We start from the raw sequence: 9,457 nt of genomic DNA, 5'->3' as shown, positions 1-9,457 counted from the left end.
ACTTGCCACGGGTGTCGCGAGAGTTGAGCTGTGCCTTTTTAATCTGGTTATCCTGGGCAGTTTGATAACTTTTGGCTGTGCAGCTTTTCCACACTTTCTGGAAATCCGTGTTCCTATTAGAATAGCAGTATTGTAGGATGCAAAAACCTCCCGAAATTTAGTACTAAAACAAGCAACAGCTTAAAACTCGCTAGAGGGCTATTTCATGAATAGGGAAGTTTGTGACGTATGAACTAAATGAAGCAATTAAATTACTAGTAATTAGTAGCCAGCCAATGTAGCACGCTAGGGATGTGTGTGAACACAAAGTGTCTTTCCTCGAGTTTGCACTATACAGAGTGAGAAAGACCCTAATCATTCAAATAATTCTCAGTTGGAAGAAGCCGCTAGAAAAATATCAGGAGCTACGAGATGGCACGTTTTGGTAATTATGTCACATCGCCCTGAAGTGAACTTGCATTTTATTATGAGAAAACAAAAAATACTAGAAAATATATATTTTTTTTGCGTTGGAAAACAATAGCATTTATAATATTCCTATCCTTCTTGGGAAGTATACATGTGAGGTTTTTGTCTTTAAATTTTTTTTTTTTGCGGTGTTGGGGATCAAATCCAGGGCATAAAGGCTGGTAGGTAAGTCCTCTCTGTACCACTGAGATGCACCCCCAAATCGAAAGTATACATATAAAATAAAAAACTGGGAAATAAGCAATGATTTTGGTTACAGAATTTCCTGTCACTTGAGTGTGCTTCCTCTTCTGAAAGTTTATCCCCTGATCCCATGCGTGTATGTGTTTTCAAATGTGATAGTTAAAGTCTCTGCCTCGATAGAATCCCCTCCCACCCAACCCCCTTTAAAAAAAATAATTTGTATTAAGGAATGTAAACATTAACTTTTATTTTATAAGGCTGCATATAAAGGAAGACTGCTTATTTCAGTGGGGCTAGGCTTTCAGATGATCTCCATTCTTTTTTTCCAAGCCTACCAAATTTTTACAGTATTTGAAAATAAGTAGAAATAAATAGAAATGGAAATATATGCTTTATTTTCAATCCTTTCTACAGTGTCAACTGAATAAAAACGACCTCAAAACAATAAAACAGTAACATTGGGTCAGTGCGTTAGTCCACACAGCTCAACATTATGGAGAGCAAAAAGCCTCCCAGGGTTTTTTTTTTTTTTCTTTTTTTCTTGGTAGGAAAGGAATCACAGACTTCCGGAGAAAGAGGTTTTGGGTGGGTCCTGGCAGTGTGGTTTCCTCTCATTGGTTCTTTTTTACAGACTCCGCCCCAGGCCCTGCCTCCTCGCGGAGGAGCCAATTGAATCGCGTGTTGTGTTTTAAACCGCGGGCGTGCGGCGTCTCTGGCCGCGCGGTTTTGGGTGAGTTTGTTGGAAACAGCGTGAAGGACCCGGGTTCAGCGGTGTGAAGGCGGAGTGGTGTCGGGCTGGGAGCTGGGGCCGTGTGCCCGTGACTCCGGTGACTCCGATGCCGATGCCGGTGCAGAAGGGGCCTTGGGCTGCGTCCTGGGCGCACGGGATTCTCTTCTAATGAGAGCCTGTCCCAAACAGCCTGTTTAGACCTCTGAGCCTCTGACTCGGTCTTAAGTTCCTGGTGGCTCAAGGCTCTTGTTTTTGTCCGTACGTCCCCTGGGCGGAAAGTTTGATCTGTGCTATACCTTTGCTTTTCTCTCCTTCCCCAGTTCCCGGTTTCTCATACGTACGTTTCATCCCTAGAGCAATCCAGAATGGCTACTCTGATCTTTATTGATAAGGAAAATGGAGAACCTTGTACCCGTGTGGCTCCTAAGGAGGTGCTGAAGCGGGGTCCTGGGCCTGGTGAGTATATAAGGCTGCAGTTGGACACTAAGGTTTTATGGATGTGGCCTGGACCCAATTGAGCATTTAGTGAGTTCGTAGGCAACTAGTCATTTAAATACCCAATAGTTTTTTTTTTTTTTTTTGGTGTTAGGGATACAACCCAGGGCCTCCACATACTAAGTAAGCTCACTACCAGAATCACACTTCAGCCCTTGTTCTCAGGATGTTAATGAGATGACTTGAACAATACTTTCAGTACTTGTGATATGCTCTTAGTTACTACCAAAAATGAGGGTCAGCTTTGGGGGTAAGAATTAGGGCAAGTTTATATAGAGAGCATTGAAGTTACAAAGGAATTCACTGGTCTAATCTTATGGTGATACTTTTTCTTTGCTAGTTAAAGCCTTAGATGGGAGGTCTCAGGTTTCAACACCACTTGTTGGCAAAAGGTTTGATGCTCCGCCAGCCCCTAAAACTGTCAGAAAGGCTTTGGGAACTGTCAACAGAGCTACAGAAAAGACAGTAAAGACCAATGCACCCCTCAAACAAAAACAACCAACCTTCCCTGCCAAAAAGGTAAGTATTGCTATGAAGGTATTGTTTAAACTTCAGCACTTTTGGCTCTGAAAATGACTGTTGCATCCTACTTGGCTGTTTTCCCCCTAAGTAGAAGGGAAATGCAGAGTAGAATCACATTTTACTTCTCTGTATCTTTTTTTTTAAATACATTTTTTAGTTGTAGATGAACACACAGTATCTTTATTTTTATATGGTGCTGAGGATGGAACCCAGTGCCTCACACATGTGAGGCAAGTGCTTTACCACTGAGCTACAGCCTCAGCCCACTTCTCTGTATCTTTAACTAGAAGTAACTAATGTGTAATTTCACCTCACCTGACCTAAACTGGTATCTGGCAGCAGGTTGGTTTGTATTATCTAATTAAAAAGTACATAAAATACTGAGAGGATGCCTGATGATCTTATTCAGGTGCTACCAACATTTTCCCTACCTCCCAGAGAAAGCACCAGTTTGTTAAGGGACCATTTATTTGCTAGCATGCTGATCTTTTTATGTGGTCACAAGGTACAGGACATTGTATCCCGGACTGAGAGGACTTTGTTGTGAAATATGAGTTTAGCATATGGATTAACACCTTGAATACTTATTTAATGTGTATTAGAAGACGGTTACATCAAACCTGTGACATACATGTAGTGCAGCTTAGGACAGGGGTGTCTGTTTAAAAAAAAAAAGAAAAAAGAAAATGTTAAATGCAGATATTGCAGTGATACGGGAAGAATGAGACTGTTACCTAGAACTGAAATGTGGGAAACCTGTGAGAGATTTCCTCTAGGTACGCACATATGAAGTAAGGTAAATCAAGAATACTGAAGCTTCCATTTGTTCTACTAAGTCAATGTCTACTTGTTTTTCAAAAGTCCTAGACTATCACTTGCTACCTCTTAACTGTATTTGAGGAAGACACACTTGATAATATTAACCCAACAAATAATTAGCGTAACAGTGGTGTGAAAAAAAAAATCACACTTCTATAAATCAAAAATGACTTTGAGGATTAGCTACTATTCTCAGCACTAATACTCATTTTTTCCTCGGTTAGGTTTGGATAATTGAGTTGATTAGCTCTAAATTATGTTAATAGGTGCTAATAATAAGTCTTCAACTTTTGAGCCAGTTTATTAGAACTGTTTGAATTATATATATTTAGATTGTTTGGGGTTATAATCATGAAAACTAAGGATTATAGCTTCATAGATGACAGTATGAAATTGGCAAATTTGAAAATGTGGTGAAGTAATATGTTTGAAGAGGCCTTAACATCTTTTGTGCTGCTAGTTTGACAAGACTTCCATTCTTGCTAACACTTTTTCTTGTCTTATTTTAGAATACCGAGAAGACTGTTAAAGCAAAAAGCTCTGTTCCTGCCTCCGATGAGACCTATCCAGAAATAGAAAACTTCTTTCCCTTCAATCCTTTAGGTAGTATCTTTTGGTGTGGCAAAAATTGCTTTTGATCTCTGGTTTCTCTCGTAAATTCAACTCAGCTGTAACTTGTGACTACAATATATAACCCTAGACTGTAATGAGACTGATCAAACCTGGGTTGCTTAGAATAAATATACTTGTTTAGGTGGAATCATTCGTGAGGTATCACCTTTGTCAGGAGGGGAATGGGAGCAAAGGTATAGGAGGATGTTCCTGTTCTCAAAAGTATAGTGCCTAGGGGAGGTGTGCCCAATATTGAGCAAGTGCCAGTGTGGACAGTCTGACTAGAAAGCTTTTTCAGGGTGTGCAAAGAGCCCTTGTGTCAAATTAAGCAATACCTGAGAGTACCGTGGTTGGTTAATTATTTTCTTGGTTTAAAAAAAAAAACTCGTGAAAACATTTTAAAAAAATTCCTTCAATCAGCTGTATTTATCTGAAATATCTTCCATCATAGGACCAGTTTTTCAGGCTTTCATTTACTCTAGTAGTTGAGGAGAGGTTTCTATGTGTCAAGCGCTATTAGGGTTTGGATGCAGTGGTTAGCATGGTACATGGGGCCCTGCCATGAGGGAGCCCATAGTTCAGCGGGAAAGGCAGTCGTTGACCAGATAATCTCACTGAGTGAACAAGAAAGTATTGTAGATCAAGTGTGCAAAGAGCCAAGGTAGGGGAAAGGACTGTGTTCTGGGGAATGAAAGGTAAGTGAAGCATGGGGGCAGGTCTGGCAGGGTCTTATAGAATTCTTTTTTTTTTTTTTTTTTTTAACTGGGCATTGAGCCTATGGGTGCTTTACCACTGAGCTACCTCTCCAGTCCTTTTCAAATTATTTTTACTTTGAGACAGAGTCTATTAATTTGCTGAGGCTAGCCTTGTTATTCTTCTGCCTCAGGCCACACAAGTCTTTGGTATTTCAGGTGTTTCCTATTGCACCTGGTGAGGGCCATAGAGATTTCTGATCCAGCTTTCTAGCCCCTTTAACCAAATGGCTTTTAGTAATATTTTACTAACACATTCAGATTGTTTCGGCTTTTTATATAACAGACAATTGTGCAGTTAGTATTCTTGGAATTATGTTGTGATTTTTGACCATCTGGAGGGTTAACTTTGAGAATGTTTGCTGAGTTGGGCAGGGGGGGTTAAGTTTTGATAAAATGTAGTATATCCATGCTAATGATTGCCATTTAGCCATTAAGGAAAATGAGGTAGATTTTATATGTATAGGCCAGGAAGGAGGACCATAGCAAGCTGTATTTGAGGAAAGATTGCCAAGTAGTCCTGCATATTTTTGACAGTTTTTGGAATTTTCTGTTTGCATTCATTATCCTTTGGTTATGTGACTTTCTTACTGATTTACTTATTTTAAAAAGAGCTCTTTGGGGATAAAATTAACCCTGTAATACTGCAGACTTATTTCCTCTGGAGTCTTTTTTTGGGGGGGGGAAAGGGGGAAGGGCTACCTGGAATTGAATTGGACACTCAGCCACATCCCCAGCCCTATTTTTTTTTTTTTTTTAATGTCTTTTAAAGCTTTTATTAATGTGCTGAGGATCAAACCTAGTGCCTCACACATGCTAGGCCAAATGCTCTACCACTGGGCTATAACCCCAGTCCCCTATTTAGTATTTTATTTAGAGACGGGGTCTCACTGATTTGCTTAGTGCCTCACTTTTGCTGAGGCTGGCTTTGAACTCAATCCTCCTGCCTCAGCCTCCCGGGCCGCTGGAATTACAGGCGTGCGCCACTGTACCTGGTTTTCCTCTGGAGTCTTTTGTCTATTTATGGTTTTCTTTATAATTCTGTGGTTTTAAGTTGTAGTCATATCACTCAATATCTTTTTGACTTCAGGGTTTTATCAGCCTTGAAAAAGAGCAGATGAATTCCCAAGGACCTAGGTTTTCAGAGCCCTTCCACAGCTAAGTACAAAGATGAGAACAACCACTTTCTGATCTTTTGGGAGAACACTTAACCTCTTTGAAATAGTGTTTTGAATTTTCCTTTTCAATCAAACTTCTTTTGCTATCAAGAGAAATTGATTGTTTTAGGTAATTCTTAAGAAGTAAGGCACTTGGGTTATAGGACAGAAAGTTACCTAATACGTGGTTCCTTTTTGGTCTCGGGACCCTTTTAAGGTTTTAGAAATTGAAAATCCCCAAAATTTTCTGCTTATGTGTCCTGTTTATATTTCCTATATTAGAAATTAAAACTAAGACATTCTAGGAATATTAATTTATTAAATAATAAACTCATAAATTAACATAAGACAAGTTTCCAAACAGATCTAGTGATAAGAATGGTATGGTTTATATTTTTGAAAATTTGCTTAATTGGACTTAATAAGACAATTGAATTCTTGTCAAATTCTGTAATCTGTTGCATCTGTTTTAGCTAAGGCAAATTAAGAACATCAGGCCTCATGCAGATGTAGAGTTAGGAAAGGGGGAGTATAAGTCTTATCAGATGAATGTCAATGGTTTTCTTATGTTCCTCTCTAAAACAAGTGGCTGTATCTGAACATATAATTGCAAAGTAGTCTTACATTTTAATTTTTAATTATAACTGGGACCATTACCAGTGAACATTGTGTATTCTGATAGTACACTACTTTGGTGTCACACTATATATTCTGTCTTTGCATTTATTATGCATTGATCACTTAGAAATATTGGTTCATTGAGAGGTAAATATCTAATGTTTATCTAATGTTAAATGTTTCATCATTTAACATCAAAAACCCATTAATAATCACTGTTGCTCTCATCAGAAAAGTATTAGCTAATGATAGCATGACAGCGTGAAAAACTTATTTTGCAAACTATTGCAAATAAGTTTTCCACAGTTGTCAATTTTTTCTTAATGCTCTTGAATTTTGTTATTGGCACAGACTGTTTTCTTTGAAGTGTGATAGATATCCTTCATTCCTTTGAGAAAGTGTGTGACAGATACCCAAGTTTGAATGACCGTAGTTGTTCCTTTGTTCTTTGAAGTGAAAATGTTTCCAGAGAAGGTCCTCTAGTTTATCTTGCAACTCAAATAATCACACAAATTCTTTTATTGGAGATAATCCTCAGCTGGGTATGGTGGCACACACCTGTAATTACAGCAACTGGGGAGGCTGAGGAAGGAGGATCAAAACTTTGGGGCCAGCCTGGGCAATTTGGTGAGACAATGTCTTAAGATGAAAAGGCTTAGGGATGTAGCTTAGGGGTAGAGTATCCCTGAGTTCAATCCCCAGTACCAGGCAGGGGAGGAAATCATACCTTGGTGTATGACAAATATTTCATGACACATTTTTCATTCTGTCACACGGAATCTTAAGATCTCTTTTTAAGAGTTGAGAGTGAATGAGATTATACTTGTTAATCTCTATGGTGAAGTGACTTTATTTTTTTTTTTTTAATTACAACTGAATAATGGTGAAGAGTGTAGTGACTACTAATGTAGTTCATTGCCACTGCCTTGATATGTGTTAAGGCACCAGCAGGTCTATCCACCATTGCTTTAATACCGACCATGCAGATGTCAACAGTTGAAAAGGTATTAACCTTGTTAGGTAGTTTTGACCTTGTGGATCCTCTGAAAGGTTCTCTGACCTCCAGCATTTTGCTGACCACTGAGATCTGCTGTCCTGATAAGATGCTTTCCCTCTGACAGATTTTGAGAGTTTTGACCTGCCTGAGGAGCATCAGATTGCTCACCTCCCCTTGAGTGGAGTGCCTCTCATGATCCTTGACGAGGAGAGAGGACTTGAAAAGCTGTTGCAGCTGGGCCCCCCTTCGCCTGTGAAGATGCCGTCACCACCATGGGCATCTGGTAAGTGAAAAGGTGCCCTCTTGAAGGCTGAAAACGACCTGTTTCATAACAACATCCATTACTGTGGGGACAAGAGTTATGCAGAATATGGGTAATTTCTATGCTTAAAGGTGAAAATTGCAGAAACCTGAAAACTCTTCTCAGTTGGTATTTTGTATTTTAGTCCCCAATGCCTTGGCCAAGTGAAGTGATTCTGAAATATAATCAGTCTTGGATATTGCAAAAGTATTCAATTTAATGTGTAGCTTCTTAGGCTGTAAGTTGAAGTGTATACAAAACTTGTATGGAGAGAACTCCAGTGACATCTGCCGCAGTCTGGCTGGGCACAAAAATCACGAGCTACTCAAACAGGAACAAATTTTATTTTTGAAACTCCCGCCAATGCCCTGTAAGCCAATGCCCTGTAAGCTCCCGGTAAATATGCTGACCCACACACGTTATCCCGGACCCCAACAGGAATTCCCTCCTACCGCACTTCCCCAACCAATGGGAACTCTCCAGGAGTCCCTTAGCTGGCCGAGGTGGACAGCAGAGGTCTAATATCCATATGAATGCAGATCTTAACATAGTCATATCATCTCAATGTCTTACTGGCATCACCTTTCAACCAAAAATGTCATGCATCATACTACTTGGCTATGGCTCTTAGCAGACATCCACACTAATAGAGGTTTGAGACCCCCTGTGCTCTAGCGTAGAATGACACTATTTTGTTACTGCCCAAGGTTTGAGGTCTTAGTTTGCGTGGTCAGAAGCCATCCTCACTGTGCTTCCTGTTTGTCCCTATGAGATAGCTAGTCCTGTTTTATCATTTGTTAAGCTGCTAGCTCTTATTCTAAGAAGAGTTGAGATTCAGGTACTTCTAAGACATATCCTGATAAAGGTCAATTCTGGGACCATAGCTGCATATTAAGAAGTGTGTGTGAGGTGGGGTTGCGGGTAGGGATTCATTAGATAAAAAACATGAGTTCATGACTAAAAGTGACAGCTAGTCTGTTGATTTGGACAACTCAAGGTTTACAGAAATTTAATGAGAACTTCCTCTTTTGTAGATCCGCTGCAGTCCCCTTCAAGCATTCTGTCAACCCTGGATGTGGAATTGCCACCCGTTTGTTATGACATGGATATTTAAATTTCTTAGTGCTTTGTAGTTTGTTTGTGTTAATAAAGCATTTGTTTAACAGGCTCTAATTTTGTGATTGGTATTGGAATTTACTTAAAGCAATACAAGAACTAAGAACTAGGCTGAAGTGTTTAACAGACCTTCTGACAAGGAAGATTTGTCTGATTTGTAAAATCTTACCTTAAAACCCTATGGTTTGTTTTAACAGTTTATTTTAGAAGCTGCCACTATTTTCCCTGACAAATATACTCTTCAATGTGTACTTTATTGCTTTTTTTGTGGCCATTAACTAGTGACAGTTATTAGATCTCTTAATTAGAAGAGCCACTTCCAGCTCATTAGGTATTTATTGCTAGGCATTCTTTATTGCTGGTTCTATTTAGTTTCTAATGACTTTAATACCCACTATTTAGTAATCAGACTTTGAAAACCTTTATACACTTCAACCTCCTTGGGATCTTTGATTCTTTAAAGATCACTACAGATAAGTTACCCAGAGTAAATCTGCTCTGTACCTGTAAGAAACTGTATTCAGCTGTTTATCTTCTTTGGAAATTAAGTATTTGGAAGTATTGTTTAATGTTTGATATTTTTCAGATGAGGATAGTGAGGCTTAGATCACTGATTTGCCAAAGGTGAGAAGAGCTAGAACATGATAGAGCTGATATTTTTGTTACTGAATGAGCCCTGTTTTGCCG

The 9,457-nt window shown here is 39.2% G+C and overlaps 1 protein-coding gene across 3 annotated transcripts; it reads left to right on the top strand.

The window, feature by feature from the left end:
* The first annotated feature begins 403 nt into the window (after positions 1 to 403).
* On the top strand, positions 404 to 8,810 carry Pttg1 (PTTG1 regulator of sister chromatid separation, securin). Of its 3 annotated transcripts, XM_076855704.1 has the most exons (7): positions 404 to 424; positions 1,283 to 1,381; positions 1,736 to 1,837; positions 2,217 to 2,395; positions 3,727 to 3,820; positions 7,478 to 7,636; positions 8,689 to 8,810. In XM_076855704.1, the coding sequence occupies exons 1-7, from the start codon at positions 412 to 414 to the stop codon at positions 8,766 to 8,768; spliced, it is 726 nt and encodes a 241-aa protein (XP_076711819.1). In that variant the 5' UTR covers positions 404 to 411; the 3' UTR covers positions 8,769 to 8,810. The 3 variants fall into 3 exon arrangements, with proteins under 3 accessions (XP_076711819.1, XP_076711822.1, XP_076711821.1); XM_076855707.1 differs by lacking the exons at positions 404 to 424; positions 1,283 to 1,381 and adding an exon at positions 1,392 to 1,499; XM_076855706.1 differs by lacking the exons at positions 404 to 424; positions 1,283 to 1,381 and adding an exon at positions 1,392 to 1,639.
* The last annotated feature ends 647 nt before the right edge of the window (positions 8,811 to 9,457 follow it).

This window comes from Callospermophilus lateralis, chromosome 5, assembly GCF_048772815.1.
Source record: "Callospermophilus lateralis isolate mCalLat2 chromosome 5, mCalLat2.hap1, whole genome shotgun sequence".
Taxonomy (NCBI): Eukaryota; Metazoa; Chordata; class Mammalia; order Rodentia; family Sciuridae; genus Callospermophilus; species Callospermophilus lateralis.
Note: the sequence above shows the minus strand (reverse complement) of the source record. Positions and strands in the feature narration are given on the sequence as shown.

Coding starts and splice junctions, on each gene's coding strand:
- Pttg1 (XM_076855704.1), top strand. Junction 1,382..1,735: donor CTCTGGCCGCGCGGTTTTGG/GTGAGTTTGTTG, acceptor TTTCATCCCTAG/AGCAATCCAGAATGGCTACT. Junction 3,821..7,477: donor CTTTCCCTTCAATCCTTTAG/GTAGTATCTTTT, acceptor TCCCTCTGACAG/ATTTTGAGAGTTTTGACCTG.